General features: G+C 36.1%; 1 protein-coding gene and 1 long non-coding RNA gene across 4 annotated transcripts; one reads left to right on the top strand and one right to left on the bottom strand.

The window, feature by feature from the left end:
• The first annotated feature begins 818 nt into the window (after positions 1-818).
• On the top strand, positions 819-21,932 carry si:ch1073-15f19.2 (T-cell surface protein tactile). Of its 3 annotated transcripts, XM_059539475.1 has the most exons (10): positions 820-974; positions 3,629-3,994; positions 4,078-4,196; positions 4,274-4,427; positions 4,589-4,704; positions 4,821-4,974; positions 18,863-19,228; positions 19,312-19,430; positions 19,508-19,661; positions 21,585-21,712. In XM_059539475.1, coding segments are annotated over exons 1-10 (1,611 nt in total). In that variant the 5' UTR covers positions 820-913; the 3' UTR covers positions 21,587-21,712. The 3 variants fall into 3 exon arrangements, with proteins under 3 accessions (XP_059395457.1, XP_059395459.1, XP_059395458.1); XM_059539474.1 differs by lacking the exons at positions 18,863-19,228; positions 19,312-19,430; positions 19,508-19,661 and adding exons at positions 6,116-6,487; positions 7,508-7,601 and having other exon boundaries at positions 819-974; positions 21,585-21,932; XM_059539476.1 differs by lacking the exons at positions 18,863-19,228; positions 19,312-19,430; positions 19,508-19,661; positions 21,585-21,712 and adding exons at positions 6,116-6,487; positions 7,508-7,601; positions 7,702-8,042 and having other exon boundaries at positions 819-974.
• Positions 12,947-15,521, bottom strand: LOC132127400 (uncharacterized). The gene is made up of 2 exons (XR_009427519.1): positions 15,326-15,521; positions 12,947-13,452 (listed from the first exon to the last, which is right to left on the bottom strand). It is a non-coding gene; the product is annotated as an uncharacterized LOC132127400 (long non-coding RNA).
• Positions 21,933-22,780: the final 848 nt, after the last annotated feature.

Genomic DNA, 22,780 nt, shown 5'->3' with positions numbered 1-22,780 from the left:
TTCAGTTATTTTCAGTTATTTAGACAAAGTAGCTTAGAATTTTTCTTACAAATATTTATTGACCGAAATTGTAACATCAGTGTGGCCCTAATTATGTATTTTGATTATGTAACGTCAATACTAGTATTCTGTGACTCCCAAACCTGCTCCTGAAGTATAGGTTGAGATATCTTTTTTTTTGTTAAACTGAGCATTCACACTCTCCCCACTGTAGTTTCTTGTCACGTCTCATTTAAGATGGAAATTATAGGTAAATTCTATAATACTATAAGAAATACCAAAGAAAGAAGTTACATGTTCATTGGCCAGGGGACTTTAGCCAGTATTAACCACAAACAATAACACATCTACTGCCAGTAGGGGCTTTAACATTTCACATGACCTTGATCTTGGTGTGTGTGTGTGTGTGTGTGTGTGTGTGTGTGTGTGTGTGTGTGTGTGTGTGTGTGTGTGTGTGTGTGTGTGTGTGTGTGTGTGCGTGTGTAAAGGTGGCCGCAGCTTGTTAAATAGATGCATTCTGACAGGAAATCGAGGAAGACATGCTGACTGTCAACACTTGACTGCCAGCATAACAAAATAAGGTCATAATTATCTGTTGAAGCCATTCATTGTGCTTATAAAGAGTATCAGGAACAACTCCATCACTCCATCACAAATCTACTCTAAACATAAGAGCAGCTCTCCATTAGGTATCCTTTTCTGTTTACTTTGGGGGGTGAAGGGAGGGGGACTGCACTTCACAGTTTAAGCGAAAGCGAAGCAACTGTTGACTCAGACAGAGTAGGCTAGAGATGTAAGACAACGAAGATAAACCAGTTCCTGTCTCTCTGGTGGTGTAGCTCACTTCCTGTGCCTCTTCTGCTTCATTTGCTTCACATTCTCTGTCATCTGTGAGACTTTTGTTCTCACAGAAATGGATTTTGTGATGACAGAGCCAACTTATAAACTTCTTATCTTTTTATTCATGATACGAGGTAAGAAGGGGCTTGAATTTTTATTTCTACCCACAAAGAAAATGTTTGTTAGCTTTTTAACTGATTTGTGCTGTGGTTAGACAGACACTCAGTGACATGACACTCATCTTTATGTCCTATTTATTAATTTACTCAAAGAAAATGCATACAAAATGCAGTTCACACATAGTGATTTAACAGATAATTCTATGATGAGCATGTTTATAATTTATGTAAAAAAAAAAGGTCAAAAGTGACAATGTGATGCAACTGTTCTGATTTCAAAATAAAGACAAAATCATAATTAAAATAATTAATTGTTGATAAAAGAACTTATCAAGTATTTATCAAGCATAATCTTTTAATATTATTTCTTAGGCGAAAAAATGCATTAACAAAACGTTTTCACTGGTTATTAATATTAAAAAATCTTGTGGTCCAATCAAGCAGAAACATCCTGAAATTACCCTCAGGACTGTCAAGATCAATATATTTCTTAAATTACCAGACAATGTGATCTTTTTCTCTCAAGGCAAGGTTAGTTCAGTCTGTAAAATGTCATGTGGTGTGAAACCCCTAGATGTATTTATAATTATGTATTAAATATTAATGGCATTTGTAGCAAAATAAATAAATAGGAATAATATTAAAAATATTTTGTAAACTTTTTCAACATTTTAAATAATGATTAAGATATTCACACTTACGTGCATTCAAGGTGTGAGGAAAATACATCGCTTTTTACTGTATAGCTAAATAAGAAAATAAATAAATAACAATAAATAAATAAACATTTTGTATCTTGAAAATTTTAAATTTTAAATTTAAATTTTAAATTTTAATCATAAAGATATTCACATTCATATGCATTGTGTCAGGAAAATATATAAATTTTAAATTCATCTACTGTACATATGACATTTCTCTTTTCAGTCATTACAATATACAGGTGCTAGTCATATAATTAGAATATAATCAAAAAGTTGATTAGTTTCACTAATTCCATTCAAAAAGTGAAACTTGTATATTATATTCATTCATTACACACAGACTGATACATCTCAAATGTTTATTATATCTTTTAATTTTGATGATTATAACTGACAACTAAGGAAAATCCCAAATTCAGTATCTCAGAAAATTAAAATATTACTTAAGACCAATACAAAGAAAGGATTTTTGGAAATCTTGGCCAACTCAAAAGTATGAACATGAAAAGTATGAGCATCTACAGCACTCAATACTTAGTTGGGGCTCTTTTTGCCTAAATTATTGCAGCAATGTGGCGTTGCATGGAGTCGATCAGTCTGTGACACTGCTCAGGTTTTATGAGAGCCCAGGTTGCTCTGATAGTGGCCTTCAGCTCTTCTGCATTCTTGGGTCTGGCATATCGCATCTTCCTCTTCACAATACCCCATAGATTTTCTATGGGGTTAAGGTCAGGCGAGTTTGCCGGCCAATTAAGAACAGGGATACCATGGTCCTTAAACCAGGTACTGGTAGCTTTGGTACTGTGTGCAGGTGCCAAGTCCTGTTGGAAAATTAAATCTGCATCTCATTAAAGTTGGTCAGCAGCAGGAGGCATGAAGTGCTTTAAAACTTCCTGGTATACGGCTGTGTTGACCTTGGACCTCAGAAAACACAGTGGACCAACACCAGCAGATGACATAGCATCCCAAACCATCACTGACTGTGGAAACTTTACACTGGACCTCAAGCAGTACATAACTTTGGACCACTCAGCAGCAGTCCAGTCCTTTTTGTCTTTAGACGCTGAAACTGTCTGTTGTTCAAGAGTGGCTTGACACAAGGAATGCGACAGCTGAAACCCATGTCTTGCATACGTCTGTGCGTAGTAGTTCTTGAAGCACTGACTCCAGCTGCAGTCCACTCTTTGTGAATCTCCCCCACATTTTTAACAGGTTTTGATTCACAATCCTCTCCAGGGTGTGGTTATCCCTATTGCTTGTACACTTTTTTTCTACCACATCTTTTCCTTCCCTTCGCCTCTCTGTTAATGTGCTTGGAGACAGAGCTCCGTGAACAGCCAGCCTCTTCTGCAATGCCCTTTTGTGTCTTGCCCTCCTTGTGCAAGGTGTCAATGGTCGTCTTTTGGACAACTGTCAAGTGAGCAGTCTTCCCCATGTTTGTGTAGCCTACAGAACTAGACTGAGAGACCATTCAAAGGCCTTTGCAGGTGTTTTTAGTTAATTAGCTGATTACAATGTGGCACCAGGTGTCTTCAATATTGAACCTTTTCACAATATTCACATTTTCTGAGATAATGAATTTGGGATTTTCCTTAGTTGTCAGTTATAATCATCAAAATAAACATTAAAGAAATAAAGAAAAGAAATAAACATTTGAAATATGTCAGTCTGTATGTAATGAATGAATATAATATAAAAGTTTAACTTTTTGAATGGAATTAGTGAAATAAATTAACTTTTTGATATTTTTTTTGTTTTTTTGTTTTTTGATATCTTTTGATACTTATTGATATTCTAATTATATGACTAGCACTTGTAAGGTCTGTATACACTATAAGACATGTAATTAATTATACTACAAATGACAATGGAGAGTTCCCAATGTTTAAAATATAAACCTTGTCAATCTTACATCTCTTAGAAAATCAATGAAGTAATCTTTCACTTATGAAACTGGTTTATCAGGAATGTACGGAGATATTATAAATTATTATCCCACCGCAACTGCTGTGGAGGGACAGAACATCAGCCTGCGGTGCATTGTGGGAGAGGAGCAAAACCTCACAATTATCCAGCTGGAATGGATTAAACAGCAACAGGACAAAGAGATGATTGATCAGAAGATTGCAGTGTTCCATCCTGGATACCCAATAAATTATCTTCAATCTGGTTTTCTTCTGGAGACAGTGACCAGTTCAAAAACTGGGAAGCTGCAGGGCTCAATCCTGACTCTGCGTGAAGTTAGAGTGAATGACACTGGAAACTATATTTGTGAAATTACTTCTTATCCCAGTGGATCAATTAAAAGAATCACAAAGCTGCAAGTTACAGGTAAACTGTTTACTGTTAACTTACATTCTCACATTCATTTTACATTAAAAAGGGAACAAGAATCATCCGTCTGCTAATTTCAGAGCCTCCAGCATCAGTGAAGATGCCATATCCATATGGATTCATAAAAGAGGGGGATGATATGAAAATAACTTGTTCAGCTATCCCTCGACCACTCCGTTATAAACTGAAACGTTCAAAGGTGAGTCGGATGGGAAAATACACATCTATATGCCACAGTTTATGTAACTGTTATGCTGATCTCATTCATCTCATCAGAACAAGATATTTTGGCTGGAAAGCTCAAACGGAGAGTTCACTTTACCACATGTCACCAGAAATGACAGCGATGTGTACATCTGTTTACCTGAATGGGACTCATTAACCCCAAATCTGCAAGGACTCAATGCCACCGTCGAACTGACTGTCAATTGTGAGTGTTTGTACTGAGAATATCAATCAATTGCACCTAAAATGAATCGTTTTTATTCACACTGGATCATTTTTGAATGTTTTTTTTTATCATTGTTCGTTGAATAAAAGCTCTTACAAATAAACAAATCCATATAAAATAATTCCTGTTCTTCCAAACAGTTCTTGATGGCATTGAGTGTAACACAAGCAGCTCTTTAAACGTCAGCGCTGGTGAAGATGTGGCCATTTCTTGTATCGCAAAAGCTTCACAGTACTTGCAGTATAAGTGGATGAGGGTAAGATTGTGAAATATTAAGAGATTGAAATAAAATTTTAAAGCAGTATTGTTTTAATAAAACATTTGTAATGTATTTACTGTCTAAAATTACAAATCCATTTGATGATTTTTTAGGGTGACACAACACTGTCTCTCTCAGACACTTTGTCTCTGACCTCCGTGACATCTGAGCAGTCAGGAACTTACAAACTGACAGCTGTCTTTCTGGACAATCAACTCCAGACAGACATGGAGATTTCTATCCAGGTTCTCTCAAAGCAAAGTGAAGGTAAGAAAAAGCTTTTTGTACCTGTGATCACATTGCAATTTAGGGTTCCTTTGTTAATTGATCATTTTCCCTCTATCAAAGCGTTCTGGGACTTGTTGTTTTAGGAAGGGCTGTTGGGGTGATTCTGCAAGGTTTTGCCTGGATTTTGAAAACTAAATGCCCCCACAAGGATAGTAAAACCTGAAATCATCCACATTATAACAAGCCAACGGTCCCCAAAAGGAAAATGGCTTAATAAACAGGCTAAATAATCTTAACGCAAATGTAAAAATGCAGAAGATTTTTGTAATGATTATATTTATCATTAGCTCACAAATGTGTGCTCTGTAAGAAAAAAAATCTGTAGAAAAACATTAATGTAAACGTTCTGCCAGGACATTATCTGTTAAAAAGACAGTCCACCCCAAAAAAATGTATTTTGTCATCATTCAGTCATCATCATGTCACTCCTTGCCTGTATGACTTTCTCACTTCTGTGGAACATGAAAGAAGATATTGTAAAATGTTTCCAACCAAACAGTTTCTTTTTCCAATGACCTCCTTTGTATGTACAATGGAAGTCAATAGGAACTGAAATTAGAGGGTGGATTGACATGAGGGTGAGTAAATGATGATAGAGTTTTTGGTAGACTAACATTTCAAGTTCATGGACATTTCCTTTAACCCTAATAATTAAAATCCTTCAAATATGGGTAAAACACCTGTGAAAAATCAATACGGAAAGCTGGGCCCCATTTTACAAAATTTGCTTAGAGTGTGTGTGCATCATTTACTGTACTTTTGACACACATTTGGATAAGCTCACAGGTTGGTGAGCACTTTCTGTGTCATTGCATTGTCCTTGAATTGTAGGCTATCATTGTGTAAACTCACACCACAAACATCCCAATACTGTTTCACTTCCATACAGCTTTTAAGATCTAGTTGTATTGTAGTCTAACGCAATAATATAATATAATATAATCCTTTTTCCAAACCACTTGACCTATGTAAGTTTGTATTATTATTGTAATATGTATTATAGCATGTTAATTTAATATTTCTTAATATACATTCTTTATATTATAATTACTATATATTTATATTATATTACTATATATATTATATTGAATTTTTCCTTCCATAATGATTTTTGCCGAAGGAATGACTACACCTTTGCCAGTAAGGACCACCAAACATCTGAGCAGCTTTACCTCCGATGGGACCAGCTCATGGAGCACTGATACCAGCGAGTCTACATCAGAATCTGGTCACTTCCTAACCAGCACAGTGAAACCAAATGCCACTCTGACAACCTTACAACCCAGAGACACCAGCCATCCCACTCTTCTCACTGACAGCTCTTCTCCTCCACCTGTTGGCAATGCCTCTACATTACATGCAAGCACTGTAGAATCTATCAACACCTCTACCGACATCTTGAGCACAACTCCAGATCCAGCTACAAGAGGAAGAGAAAACCCCACCACAGTTACAACACAGAAAAGCATCACCGCTTTTACAACACCAAAAGGTAAAACACACACAAATTACTCTTCTGAAAGACAACACTATATCAAAACTTATTCACACACACTTATCGTTAGTCAGTGACTGGCACTTTCGAAACACTGCTTTATAATGGCTTTAACAGATCCTGGGTCAGTTTTGTAATGTAGGTTCATTTTCAATTAACGTATTGAGTTTTAATACTTGTGTGTGTATGATACTAAAAGAACAATATTTAATTGATTCTAATTGACCTAGTTACCAAGTCCTGCCTATAACACACAACAAGCTCTACACGTCAATAAAATAAAGCAAATTTTACAGAACTTTCATTTAATGATATTTAAATTAAGCTTTGTTTAAAAATGTATATCTATATCTATATCTATATATATATATATATATATATATATATATATATATATATATATATATATATATATATTGCCTTTAAAGTTGTCCAAACGAAGTTCTAAGCAATGCATTTTACTAATCAAAAATGAAGTACTGATATATAATTGCAGTAAGAAATTTACAAAATATCTTAATCAAACATGATCTTAAGCTAATATCCAAATGATCTTTGGCATAAAAGAAAAATCTATAATTTTGACCCATACAATGTATTTTTGGCTATTGCTTCAAATACCCATGCTACTTAAGGCTGGTTTTGTGGTCCAGGTCAGATATATAAAGCTGTAACTGGAATATTCCCTTTGAATATTGTTTTAATCAATTTCATAGTAAGAAATTATAATTGGTTATGTTTTATGTTGATTTAAAAAAATGAATTTAATACACACCGAAATAATCTGACATGTTAAGCTGTAGCTTGGGAACCTAACCTGCAGACACACAGGCAGCATCACATGGTTTGATTTTAAGTGTGTGATTTATGATTGATATAAGTGTTTTATTCTGAATCAGACATGCATATGAGAGTATAAACAGGAAATTAATTTGGGCCAAGATCTGAGCTAATTATAAAACCAGGCCTTTTATTATTGATTCACTTTTCCATGCATATCTCTTGTTTTTCTTTCAGCCTCAAAAAGCTCAGCATACATCTTTGTCCCGATTGTGTTGCTGTTGCTCGGGTTGATTGTGCTTCTATACAGAAGACACCAGAACCAAAAAAGGTGAGACACATCAAAACCCGCAGCACTTCCTCTGTCCTTTTTCGTAATCCCATTCACATTTCCAGTCCTTTTATCTAAATTTTTTACTTTTTCTTTTCAGAATGGATATGCCTCCTCCATTCAAACCTCCCCCACCACCAGTGAAATACACGTCAATGAAAAACCATGTCCCTATGACTGACATTCTAGTGTGAACGTATCATACAACGAATCATGGGCCACAAATATGCTGACAAGAAGATTTTCCCTAAAGGTCTCAGCTAGAAATGAGAATTGGTTCATCAATTATATTTAATCAATACTTTGATGCTTAAAAATGTTTATAAAGACTTTGTAAATATTGTCAATATGCAACAAAGAGTTTATTTTAAAAAGTCTTTGTCAGGATATAGCCGTTAGTCTTTTCTGTCCTGTCTTTGTTCATTGTGTCTGTTTATTTTGTGCCTGAGCACATGGCTGTGTCTCTGTTTGTATTGGCCATGCTCTTGTCCTGCCTCCTTGTTACTCATTACCAAGCCCAAGAAAATAATTGCACACATTAGAAAGTTCTTCAAGCAGTCAGATTCAATCTTTCAACAGCCCTGTCATATAAATTATATTAATTCCATGGCTTTGCTACAAAATAAAATTGTATTGCACATTTTAAAGCACATACTTTCCTACTCCTGCTCTCTCTCCAAATCCAAACGTACCCACATACAGTACTATGGCGTTATATTTTGTCAAAAGTTATGAGCGTGTAAGACATGCTCACGAGCACATTATATTATTTCACACGCGTAAAAATGAACCTTCAGCTGGCATGATAAAAGTACTCGCGCACAAATTCAACAACCGAGAGGTGTACAGGTAGCTGCGAGCTCAGCTGATTTCTGCTCCCTCGAGTCTACATGACTTTTGACAATTTGGGGGCGGAAACCAAGGAGGGCACTGACCCTCTTATGTCACTTTCACACAGGGACATCCTTGTACCTTGATTGACAGCTCTCATTACAGGAAGCACGGAGTTGGGTTAAGTTACCACCGAAGAAGAGTGGGAATGAATTAGAATGAGTTTTCTAATATACATAAACGTAAGTTAACATTAACGTTACATATTTTCTAACTGAATCATAACATAATTGTTTTTACATGTACTTTTACATGTGAAAACAATTATGTTATGATTCAGTTAGCCTAACGTTAGTTGTCTAAGATGCAGTTTTAAGATTAAAAGTTTTAAAATGAGTGTCGGGCAGCATCACAAGTGTTGGCTAAGGCGTTAGCTACAGATAACTTTCACATTTATCAACCGATTTCAGAGGTTTGTGATCTACGTGCAGTTAAAAAAAACTTTGCCTCCTTATTTAGTTAGGTTTGGAAAATTATTAATTTTCGTAAGGAATTGTGAAATCTAACTTTTGTCTCACTTGTTGATTTCGTTGATTTTTTCGGTTTACAATTCTAATGTTAATTTAGTATAACTGTGACACATGCATGTAATGTAATTTGAATGTACATTAGATTAAATGTAGTTGTTTTATTGCTTTCTCTGTGTTCAATCCCAACATTTTTCTTTCTTTTTTCTCTCTCTTTCTTGTGTCTCAGGTCAGAACACAGCTCATTTCCTTTGAAATACTGGGATCAAATCTAAATAATACATCTTTAAACACTAATAATTTACTATCGTTGAGAAAATCAAATAAAACAAGTAAATACAAATAAAAAAGTGACACACTTCTAGTCTGCTTTTCATTTTGATAGCATTATAGCCTACAGATGAAGATGAACAAATAATAACACATGTAACTGATGAGGCTTTATGGATTCAGTGAAAATGAAAATATGCACTGATACAGTGCACAGTAGAAATATAGTAAAAGTGATATGTTATATTAAAAAGTATATGTAGTACAACTTAAACTAAAGTGAATAATATGAAAAGCGAGTACAACGGTACAATAACATACCGGTATGTGATATAATAGATTTATAATAGCATAAAATTATATGTATAATATGTATAATACCATAATAAATAACTGAACAACAATAGGTTAATAATAGCAAGAAGAATATGTAATATCAAGGGTGGAATAATACAGAATAGACAAAAATGAAGAATAAATTAATAGTAAATTAAAGAGTAAAATAAAATATTTTGAAATGTAATTTTAAAATACTATTTGTGTAATAATTATTAATCAAATTAAGACACAATTTATGACACAACACAAAAAAATTATTGACATGAGTTCCAAATTGTGTTTAATTAATGAGCTCCTTAAGTATAATATATACATGTACACACACATACATTATATATATATAAAATAAAAATCCTCTGAATCAATCTCAGCTCAAGATACACATTTTATTTCAGTTTTCAGTTCTGTCTTTCTCTTGGAATAGAATGTAGGGATGTCCCGATCAGGTTTTTTTGTCCTCGAGTCCGAGTCTGAGTCATTTGATTTTGAGTATCTGCCGATACCGAGTCCCGATCCGATACTTCTATAATACATAAAAAAAGAATAAAGAAGAGCGAAAAAACAGATCCAGGATGTTCAATAAATTACATTTTGAAATATATTCAAATATAAAACAGCTATTTTAAATAGGCTAGTAAAAATATTTCAAAATCTTACTGTTTTGCTGTACTTTGGATCAAATAAATGCAGGCTTGGTGAATAGAAGGGACTAAAAAAAAAAAAAAAAAACCTTAACAAGCTTACTGTTCAAAAACTTCTGACTGGTAGTATAGGCAACTTTATTTTTTCTCTAACTTCTAGCTTTTAATTGGCTTAGAAATATATAAATGCTGGACAATAACAAATAATAATGATTTGTTTATATACTACAAACACTGTTTATCACATAATAATGCAGAATAGTTTCTGTACTGTAATAAATACTATGTCAATCAGCACTGCATTGTTCATACTTTATTTATCACCTGCTGGAGATGACTTGAAGAACAATTTATTGTCGTGATCGTATATTAACGTCTTCGTGTTTGCATAAGTTTCTGTTTTCCTGTGCGCACCACAGCATAGCTGGACGCTTTTGTCCATAATAGGAATATCCTGATATCAGCGCGAGAGCGCGCTCCGGCTTCCGCCGCCTTCACACTGGCAGTTGAAATCAGCTCCGTAATACGCAATACGCAATACGCCCCCAGTGGACGTCGTACACAACGGTGAAAAGTGTCGGAAGCCTCGGAACCGAGTAGAACAAAAATGGCGGAAAGGTTGGAAAGGCTGATTCTGGCTGTTTCAGAATGTAGAATTCTTTATGATCTCTCGGATGAGGGTTATAGAGATACGAATAGGAAGTCTGCTGCGTGGAGGAAAGTTGCTGAGGAGGTGGACATGTCAGGTCGGCTAATAATAGTGGTATAATGTGAATAGTTCAATGTATGTGTTGCTATGTGTTGCTATGGAAAATGAATAGCCTAAAGTAAAAAAAAAAAAAAAACTATTTGTGTAGTGTTCAATGTTGTTGTTGATTTAGATGCACGGATGGGGTATTATTTCATCCTCTTGTCAACCGCATCACAAATCCGCTGATTGTTTTGCGGTCTATGAATGATGCTGTGGTCTTTTTTTTTTTGCTTGCTTCTCCAGTATAGGAGAGCAACAGCAAGAGCATTGACAAGTCTACGATTAGCCATAATATAATTTTCTGGCTGTATGTGAATGAGCGGGAAAATGGCCACAACATTGAATTGTACAATATTTAAATATTTAATTATTTAATTGTATTAACTGCATAAATTATGTTATAAAATCATTAAAATGAAAAAATGACATGACAACTTGTCGTTATAAAATCATTATTTATTTTATTAAAAGTTAAGAATTCAGGTTTGTTTATCAGTACCATAGCAACGCCAACTTCCGCTGGAATTGTCGGATAGGAACCGTCCGTAGCCTTTCGCAAGAGTTCAATTTTTTGAACGCATCCGAATGGCCAACGGACACGATTTTTTTCGCACCGCACTCGTTCGCACCTGGTTCGGACCCATTCGCATGCGGTCTGCGAATCTCCATAGAAAATGAATGACTTCCGGTCGTTTCGCTGCCGTATCGGAGCTGATTTCAACTGCCAGTGTGAAGGCGGCGTTCGAGTATGAATGAAACACACACTGCATGAAAGTTTAGCGCTCTGTGATGTTCATCTCGCTGTATCCTGAGTCCGAATGAAATATCAGGTCATGCGCAAACTATCATGTCTCTTTGAGTTTGAATCTATATTTATTCACACCAGCTCTTGAAAACAAAGTGATGTCATGCCGCACGCGTCGCTGTTTCTGTGTGGAGTCAAAAGGGTCTAACTCTGCATAGACATGTATAGAAAGGCTAGATAGCTTACCGGCGCTGAGAGACAATGGGACCCGACGACGTCACACGTCGGCCATCTTAGGACAGGACCGCTCGTCCAGTTATAACATTAAAGTCTATTGTGCATGTAGTGCTGAAATAACTATATTTTGCTCAATTTTCAACCGATTTTCAAACGGCTTGGTGTGTCATAAACTTCAGGGATGCGGCTATTTAACTGCATACTTACAATTGCTTGGTGACTCACTTACGACCTCTTCACTGCTAGCCAGCAAATAAATACAACCACATCCACAAAATGACATTTAGACAAAAGATTAGGTTGTCAAGAAACGTTGTTGGTCTCAGGAAACCTGTTAATAATTGAAAATGTCGACTGTGGTATCACTTTAGAGTAGAGGGCAGCCATGAAACACACAGCTACGCTGCAATGTTAAGCGTTTCTCAAAACGTGAAGCTACAATTTAAACATCGGCATCAGCACAAATCATAGCCACGTTAATAAGGTTTGTAATAAACCAAACCGTTTGTAAATCCGTCAAGAATTCAGCAAGTTACGAGCATTTTAGTTGGCGTATGTCACTCACCTTCCGTCCACAGCAGCAGGGAGCAGCAGCGCAGTCTCCTGACCTAAGATGGCCGCCAAGTGACGACACAGCTGACTCCGCCTTGAGCCATCTAGCCTTTCTATACATGTTCTATACAGAGGTGACGGTTGCTGCTGTTAATATTTTAGCTTTTTATTGGTTGTGTGTGTTTGATCGGGAGGTAACGTCCGATTCCGATCGAGTCTGAAACCACGCGATCGGGCCCGATTTCCGATCACGTGATCGGATCTGGACATCCCTAATAGAGTGGTTTAGTTGTGAAGACAAAACCTGACTAATAAAGATTAATTATCCGCCGCTTCCCTCAAGATTTTCTATTTTATTCAATTAATGAGTCAAATTATGTTAAAAACTTGATGATGCTTGACATTTTGTTCTATAATGCACATTACACACACTCATGCAGAAAACACACACATTTTGAAACAGTGGTTTATTTTTCCATGTATGTTAACACATATGAATGTTTGGGTGTGAGTGTGTGAGGTTTACCTTGCACAACAAAATCTCAAAGTATAGTTATGTTTATCACAGACCAGAATATGAGATGCTCCCCTCAAAAACTTTAGATTAATCAAAATTAATAATCATTATAGCAACATCACAATGAGTTCATAGTGAAATTGCAGCTGGATTCACTATGAGTTCCTGTGTTTTTCATTTCTAGGCTATTTACATCATGTAGTTTTTGTGTAAAGACACACAGTACATGATCAGCATTAAACAGCCTGTGCAAAGCTTTTTAAATGCAGTCTATAGTTTTAGAATATGAGCTGCGTCATTCTTGTCGATTCATTCAGGGCTGCTCTGGGTTTAGTACAAACACAACACTAGTCTAGGGAGGTATAGTCTTGTCTCTTGGAAATGCAGAGAACAGCTTTCCTCAGCTTTCCTTAAGGCTGTCTTTGTCCTGTTTGCAAATTGCTAAAAGGGAAGAAAAAAGAATACATAGAATCAATTCACAGTTTTATGAAAAGCAATGAAATCCTTATAATCAAGTGATGATAAACTTAATCGGTAACACTTTTGAATAACGGTCCATTAGTTAATATTAGTTAACTACTTTAGTTAACATGATCTAAGCAAGAACAATCCTTCTACAGCATTTATTAATCTTAGTTGATGTTTTTTCAACATTTACTAATGCATTATTTAAATCAAAAGTTGTGCTTGTTAACATTGGTTAATGCACTCTGAATTAGCATGAACTAACAATGAAAAACTGTATTTGCATTAACTAACATGAACAAAGATGAATAAATACAGTAATAAATGTAATGTTCATTGTTTGTTCATGTTAATTAATTAATTAACTAACATTAACTAACTAAAAGACTATTATTCTAAAGTGTTACCACTTAATCTTTGTAAATAAGTAACGGTAGTGAAATTAAAGAGAGAAGCTTTAGCTCTAGTGTTAATTTCGTCAGACGAGACGAGACGAAATATGTTCGTCAACAACCTTTTTTTTCATGACTAAGACAAGACGATGACAAGACTGCACCACTGTCCAAAAACGCTGACTAAGATTAAATTAACATGCATTATTGTTGATGAAAAAAGACGAGACGAAAATGTTTTGCATAAAATAAAAACTAAGATAAAATCTCTCTTCATTTTCGTCTACAATCGTCTCTGCTTTTTCATCAACTGTTACGCCTTTAAAAATTCAGAACGAGTTTGCGGCTTCCCGCTGTTGCTCAAGTTACAGGTCTCATACTCCTGTTGCTGCCAGCCTGTGGCTGCAACACAAAACTGCTGAACGCACAACACCCAAAGCGAACACGAGTGATGAGCGAGCGACGACGACATGCTAGGTCGAAGGAAGAGGCTCGATATTTGTGTGTTATAGTTAGCAGCGGTCTGTTAAAGAAATAAAATAGTGTTTGCGTAAAAAGAATTTGTCCACACGCCGCTCAAAAAATACAAAATAAAAAAAAAATTCCTGAGCGCGAGTCCACCGTCTAGGCAGGCTTTTTGTGTTAAATTATATTTCCTGTTGCTGCGCAGGCTCTTTTATTGTATATGACAGCTTATGTCCCGATGACCGGTCTTTGCATTACGATTAAAAGCAGTATCAATAAAGTAAAAAAATGTGATCAGGTTAATCATTTGTGAATGTGTCTCCTAAATCAGAATTTGAAAACCAGACACATTTAACATTTGCATCCAACAAAAATCATTCAACAAGTGTATTTTGTCAGGTAATTATGACATTTAACCAATGTTTGAGATATGTGAAACACTTTTTTTACTGAAATGTTTATCAGTAATAATGTGTTATTTTAAAAAAACACTAAAAAATTTTGACTAAAACTAGACTAAAATTAAAAGACTTTTAGTCGACTAAGATACCTTGAGTTTTCTTTTGACTAAAACTAGACTAAAATGACGAGACTTTTAGTCGACTAAAACTTGACTGACAAAAAAAGATATGTGAATGACTAAATATGACTAAAACTAACAAGGACATTTGGCACAAGACTAAGACTAAGACTAAATTAAAAATAGGTGACGAAATTAACACTATTTAGCTCCATCATTAATCTAGACAGTCAAAGGGCTCACTCCGTATATTGTGTTCATAACACCATTTAGTTTATTATATAAACGGCAATATAAGTTAAAACGTAATAAGAATTCATTTAAAATTATAATAAAGTCTCAGCTTTCACTGCTAACTACGTTAGCGATATCGCTAGCTATTATTAATAGTCTGACACTGGTGGTTAATTAAGCTGTCAACATAATGTTAAAAATGACCAAAAAACATCGAGAAAGAACCGCTGAGTCTTACCTGTGAAAGATAACACCCCGAGATCTGTTTTTATTATCGTGTGACGGTTTGTAGGTGTCCAATCTGTCGATGAGTCAGGTACGTTTTCTTCTGTCCTGATGTGAGAGTTATGAGAGTTGCCCGCTCCAATATGGCGGCGACGTTGACGTGCGGTCGAGCGGCCAATGAGGCGTCTAGGTATTTATATGTCTAGGTACAGAACGAATAGGCTAGCCAGTTACGTTACTTGTTGCTCAAAAATATGTAACGTTGATGTTAACCTACTTAACAAAACGTAGGCTTCATCGTTCGCAAATATATACATCGATGGTAATTGATTTAACTATGATCTGCGCAGCATTTTATACGTGCAGAGACATTTTTTATATTAGAAAACTCATTCTAATTCATTCCCACTCTTCTTCGTTGGTAACTTAACCCAACTCCGTGCTTCCTGTAATGAGAGCTGTCAATCAAGGTACAAGGATGTCCCTGTGTGAAAGTGACCAATCATAAGAGGGTCAGTGCCCTCCTTGGTTTCCGCCCCCAAATTGTCAAAAGTCATGTAGACTCGAGGGAGCAGAAATCAGCTGAGCGAGCAGAAATCCACTGTGCGAGCAAAACAGCACTTCGCGAGCAGAAGCCCGCTGCGCGTGATCAGGATTCCACTGTACAAGCAGAGTTAACCTATGAGAGTATGCCAGGCGCTCGCTCGCAGCTACCTGTACACCTCTTGGTTGTTTAATTTGTGCGCGAGTATTTTTATCATGCCAGCTTGAAGGTTCATTTTTGCGCGTGTGAAATAACATAATGTGCTCGTGAGCATGTCTTACACGCTCATAACTTTTGACTAAAATATAACGCCATACAGTACAATCACAAACTTGCAAATACAGAAACACATACACATGCACAGAAACATTTTGTCAGCACTGTGCTGTATTTTTCTTCAGTAAATGGTTTAGATTAGAAACTTAAAAGCTACATAATATTTCTCACTAGTTAGAAAATAACAGCACTGTTCTTGAAGCAGATTAATTTACAGTTTCACTATTAGCAGAGACTACATCACCTCATTGGGTGTGCATTACTTTCTAGTAATTAAACAGCCTGTCATCAATTATTCCTTATTTCAAGATTGAGATCTCTGCAGAGCATAAGTGGGCGTTTCTAACTTTGTGGGTGTTTTAAAACTGCTGGGAGTTTCTAAATCATGTAATAAAGTGATCCCCCTTACCCCCTTCCCCGTCACTATGATGTCAGCCAATTAGGTAACATGGTTGAAAATGCCCCTCTGTTTTGGCCTCGCCCACTGATTTGGTAGAGTAACTTCCATTACTTTTCTGCAAATACATATAAGCTTGCTTCTTTCTGCAATGTGTATACAAAGCAGGCCCAACTGTAGCACTGGAGATGCTGCAGCCATAAGGTCCAGCATCTTTTGAAACGTCTTGAGTGGACTGGCCTTGAAGGAAGCCTCGAGCTGCTGTATGACCAGAGCATGCTGTTGTGACCACCACTCTCATTTGGGTTGAGTCAAACACTGTTCCCAGGAACGATACTCGTTGACGGGGGGTCAGTGCACTCTTGGCAAAATTGACCCTGAGCCCCAGGCATTCTAAGTGGCTGAGGAGGAGGGTTCTGTGAGATAGTGACTCGACCTCCAACTGGACTAGAACGAGCCAATTGTTGAGGTAATTGAGAATGCAGATTCCCTTCTGCCTCAGAGGTGAAAGAGCCACATCCATGCACTTTGTGGAAGTGTGCGGAGCCAGGGAAAGTCCAAAGGGAAGGACATTGTATTGATTAGACACTTCCTCGAAGGCGAATCACAAGAATCTCATGAAAGTAGGTATCTTTCAAGTCCAGAAAAAGAACCAGTCCTCTAGGCAGACATACGAAAAGATCTGCTTCAGTGAAGTCATCCTGAACGGCCGTTTCATAAGGGTGTGATTCAGGCATCTGAGATTGAGGATGGGCTGCAGGCTGCAGGCTACCATCCTTCTTAGGGACGAGGAAGTAACAGCTGTAGAAGCCTAACTCGCTCTGAGCTGGAGAAACCGTCTCTATGGCTTGGTTTAAGTGCCTGGTCGCTCACAGTACTCGTGAGAAATCGATTGAATGCTCTCTTTTTGGAGTTGGTGTTTTAAATCTGCCCCTTATAACGGTGAGGCATTTTGGGGGGGTGCTCTGGCTGCAGTGAGACTTAGCCCCCTCCTGTTTCTGTCCCCTAGATCAGGGTGATGCCTGTGGTGCAGGGTCCAGAGCTATTTTGGGCCAGGGTCCCTGATGCTTCGTAAACAGGTAGCATTTGGTCACCCGAGAATGTCGATTTCCACTCTTGTGGGCTTTGGAGGTCTTCGTGGCCATAGATTCGTGCAGCACAACTGCCGAGACTTTAGTTCATTTTTTAAGTGTACTTCATGAACCAATGGCCATGCAGTTACACTGAGTTATTGAAAAGGCTTCAGTTCATGGGAGAAAAATGACTTTTCCCCATAAGTGTCTTAGCAGACCCAGTATGAGTAAAGTATCGATAGGGAACTACAGTATACTGCACAGCTTAAGCAAAACCAAGAAACTGTTGATTCAGACAGACTAGAATAAAGAAGTGGTGGTGTAGCTTATTTCCAGTGCTGTGATTATGCTTTTTGTTTGACACTCTCTTTTAAGACTGTTGTCCTCACACAGATATGGATTTTTTGATGACAGAGCCAGTTTATAAACTTCTTATCTTTTTATGCATGATACAAGGTAAGATGGGCTTGAATTTTTATTTCTACTCACAAAGTCTACAACAAATGTTTACCAGCTGTTAGACTGATTTGTGCTCTGGTTAGGTGGTCTATAATATGACACTCATCTTTTTAACCTATTACTGTGCTAAAAAAAAAAGTATGAATAAATAAATAAAAATATACATAGACATATAGTGACTTGATTGCACTTCTACTGTATTATAAACGTTTTTAATTTCTATGTTAAAATTAAAGTAAAAAATTACAAAATGATACTGTTCTGATTTCATGAAGACAAAACCAAGAATTAAGTATTCAAAAAAATCCATGATCAATTATTTATCAAGCACAATTTTTCATTATTATTAACGTTTTAATATGCATAAAATGTATCAAACAAGACTGATTTACTGTTGATACACTGCTTACAGTATATTGTATTACTGCTTAAATATTTTAAAAACTTCACCAGGGAACTTCAAGTTGTTTATGGTCCAACCAACAAGCAGAAATATCCTGAAGAGAAAAATAAATGAATAAATAACAGAAGAATGAATACTTTTTTTTTCTAAACGTATTTTCTACATTTTAAAAAATGACTAAAATAAGCAAACTCACATTAGTTCAAGGTGTAAGGAAACAATATTCCTTTTTATTCAATGGTTACACCACATCACATTTCTATAGCTATTACATTTAAACTTTCCTTGGAGTCTAGACCTAGGTCTCTATACATAAAAGGACATCAGATTATACTGCAGATGACATAGGACATTTCAGTAGGCTACTCTGACTTTCACTTATGAAACTGATTTTTCAGGGATGTATGGAGGGCTTATATATTATAATATATCCGCAATTGCTGTGGAGGGACAAAACATCAGTCTGCAGTGCATTTTGGGAGACGAGCATGACATCACAATTATCCAGCTGGAATGGATTAAACAGCGAAAAGACAAAGAGATGATTGATCAGAAGATTGCAGTGTTCCATCCTGGATACCCAATATATTATCTTCAATCTGGTTTTCTTCTGGAGACAGTGACCAGTTCAAAAACTGGGAAGCTGCAGGGCTCAATCCTGACTCTGCGTGAAGTTAGAGTGAATGACACTGGAAACTATATTTGTGAAATTACTTCTTATCCCAGTGGATCAATTAAAAGAATCACAAAGCTGCAAGTTACAGGTAAACTGTTTACTGTTAACTTACATTCTCACATTCATTTCACATTAAAAAGTGAACAAGAATCATCCGTCTGCTAATTTCAGAGCCTCCAGCATCAGTGAAGATGCCATATCCATATGGATTCATAAAAGAGGGGGATGATATGAAAATAACTTGTTCAGCTATCCCTCGACCACTCCGTTATAAACTAAAACGTTCAAAGGTGAGTCGGATGGGAAAATACACATCTATATGCCACAGTTTATGTAACTGTTATGTTGATCTCATTCATCTCATCAGAACAAGATATTTTGGCTGGAAAGCTCAAACGGAGAGTTCACTTTACCACATGTCACCAGAAATGACAGCGATGTGTACATCTGTTTACCTGAATGGGACTCATTAACCCCAAATCTGCAAGGACTCAATGCCACCGTCGAACTGACTGTCAATTGTGATTGTTTGTACTGAGAATATCAATCAATTGCACCTAAAATGAATCGTTTTTATTCACACTGGATCATTTTTGAATGTTTTTTTTTTATCATTGTTCGTTGAATAAAAGCTCTTACAAATAAACAAATCCATATAAAATAATTCCTGTTCTTCCAAACAATTCTTGATGGCATTGAGTGTAACACAAGCAGCTCTTTAAACGTCAGCGCTGGTGAAGATGTGGCCATTTCTTGTATCGCAAAAGCTTCACAGTACTTGCAGTATAAGTGGATGAGGGTAAGATTGTGAAATATTAAGAGATTGAAATGAAATATTAAAGTAGAATTGTTTTAATAAACAAAATTGTTTAATAAAAGCGTATTTATGGTCTAAAATTGCAAATCCATCCAATGATTTTTTAGGGTGACACAACACTGTCTCTCTCAGACACTTTGTCTCTGACCTCCGTGACATCTGAGCAGTCAGGAACTTTTTCTGCTATTTGTACTACTTACTTCAAAAAGTGTAAATTTTAATTTTAATTCAAATTATTTAATTGATGCCACCTTATTGGGACAATAAATCAATAGGTTACTGTCGTAAACCCCGGTTCTCTGAAAAATTGAGTGGAGAGATCCACCTACGGGAAGGGTTAAGGCATGACCATTAGACACGAAAAGACACGTTAACTGCAAAAGAATTAAGAATTAAAGCGAAGAATTAGGTGTGAAAACTTTGCAAATTCTAGTATTGCATTAGAATTGCATCCTTCTCACCAGCACATTTCAGCCAAATATCACTATGATCACTCTACAACCCAGACACACCAGCCATCCCACTCCTCACACTGGCAGCTTCTCTTCTCCACCTGTTAGCGATGCATCTACATTACATGCAGGCAACTCTTACACAGTTTAACTGTGTACAGATCCAGATCCAGCTACCAGAAGAAAAGCATTTAGCCTAACTCTGTAATGCATCGACTCCTGAAATATTATTCCGAAGGAAAAAAAAAATTATAATGTAGGTTTATTTTTAACTAACTTAATGAATTTTAATACTTGTGTGTGTATAATACAAAAATAATGATATAAATAGTGTTATTTTTGTATTACCCACATACAAGTATTATTTAATTCCTTCTAATTAGCATAGTTTGCCAAGCCCTGGCAACAACAAGCACACGTTAATAAAAGAACACAGATCTTACAGAACCCTGATATTGATGTTCCTTAATCATTTGTAGATTACGTTTAATAGATTACACTTTTATTAAAACAACTGCTTAGTAATAAATACATTTTTGTTGCGTTTACACAGATTGCACCAGAAGGTGCCGCCAGTCCGTAGTTTTTTGAGCGCTTCGAAACAGTAAATCATTTTGCGAAGTAAATGATTAAACGATTCAGAGTTTCGAAAATCTTTGTTTCCCCTTTTAGTATTTTTGGTCTTGTTTTTTATTACAGGTAATTGCATCTTTTTTTAAATGTAGGCCTAGTCTGGGAAAACCGGTATATACACTGAAATGGCATGGCAATAATAGCACATAAAGAGACGGTTTTAAAAAAAGAAGCATTATCTTTGGGATACATTAAGAATCTTGATGTAATAGGTTATAAATTAAATGTTACCACTGTTTTAGTGCATTTTATAATCTCATATGACGGATTTACGGTTGGTCATAATTCAGTACACACCATAAAGTAATCTGACGTGTCAAACTGTTATTTCCAGTGTCATTTATAATACAAAAGAAAATGTAAAAAATGACCCCATATACATATACATATGTTGCTCGTGTTAATTGTGCTTCTATACAGAAGAAACCAGAACCAAAAAAAAGTGAGACACAATAAAGTCAGCAGCACTTCCTCTGTCCTTTTACGTAATCCCATCCTACACATTACCAGCATATATCTACATTTTTACTTTTTCTTTTCAGAATGGATATGCCTCCTCCATTCAAACCTCCCCCACCACCAGTGAAATACACGTCAATGAAAAACCATGATGTCCCTATGACTGACATTCTAGTGGAATGTATCATACTCTTGAGAAGGCACAAACTCTGGGCCAAAAATATGCTGACGAGAAGATTTTTCCCTAAAGGCCGCACCCAGAAATGAAAATTGTTTCATGAATAACTCATCCTCATGAAGTTTCTTTCATCTACAGAACACAAATTAAGATATTTTTAATGATACCTCAGAGATATCTGTCCTTCCATTTAAATTCCACACAACCAATACTTTGATGCTTCAAAAAGTTCATATATTAAAAGTTCAAGGTATTGTAATATAACCCATATGAATCACCCAGTTTAATTCAAGTCTTCTGAAAAGGCTCTCATTTTGCTTAACTATGCTTTGCAGACATTAAAAATGTTATAAAAAAATCTTGTGTTTCACAAACTACTCCTACATCATAACTATGTAAAAATGTTTCCCTGAAATGTGTTAATTTACAGAAAAAAAAAGTCTGTGAGGGTGGGAGGAGGTGGGGTCAAAAACCAGGTAAATTCCAGAAACATGAAATATGACTAGGCCTAAGGTAACTAACTTTAGAGTTTAATAATAATTAGTATTCTCATGATTACTTCAATTCAATAGATTCAATAGATGAGACACTTATTGCAATTTTTTTTTCATTACAATACTACTACAAAGGAAATAGGTGAGATCTATCAGATAGCTTTGCAATAAAGCATGCATGCTAACACTGACCTCCTGTTGTGGCTGCATGTTCTGCTAACAAAGCGAAGGCTATCAGCTGATTGTTTCAGGCCCCATAAAACCTCAGTTTACACCTCAGATACTCGAGAAAAACCAACTGCCAAAACCACATCAGACAGTGACCAACAGAGACAGTGTGTATCCATAAGCTTACAGTTCTACCCTGCAAATACAAACCCTAGCTCTGGTCACCATTTATTATAACTCGCGATAACAGCACAGCTGGTGGTTGTTTATATGGTGCTTAAAGCAAATTAGGCTGAATTTCTGTTTTTTTTTTTTCAGGCTGCTCATAGAACATTCGGCATTTTAAAATGCGGTTTACTCCTGAGAACAAGCCTTCATTAAATGTGGGAGAAGATGGAGATGGAAAGGCATTTCTGAATAATGAACAGTGACATATGCC

This window comes from Carassius carassius, chromosome 45 (assembly GCF_963082965.1).
Source record: "Carassius carassius chromosome 45, fCarCar2.1, whole genome shotgun sequence".
NCBI classification, from domain to species: Eukaryota; Metazoa; Chordata; class Actinopteri; order Cypriniformes; family Cyprinidae; genus Carassius; species Carassius carassius.
Note: the sequence above shows the minus strand (reverse complement) of the source record. Positions and strands in the feature narration are given on the sequence as shown.

Coding starts and splice junctions, on each gene's coding strand:
- si:ch1073-15f19.2 (XM_059539474.1), top strand. CDS start 914: ATGGATTTTGTGATGACAGAGCCAACTTATAAACTTCTTATCTTTTTA. Junction 975..3,628: donor CTTTTTATTCATGATACGAG/GTAAGAAGGGGC, acceptor CTGGTTTATCAG/GAATGTACGGAGATATTATA. Junction 6,488..7,507: donor CGCTTTTACAACACCAAAAG/GTAAAACACACA, acceptor TTTTTCTTTCAG/CCTCAAAAAGCTCAGCATAC.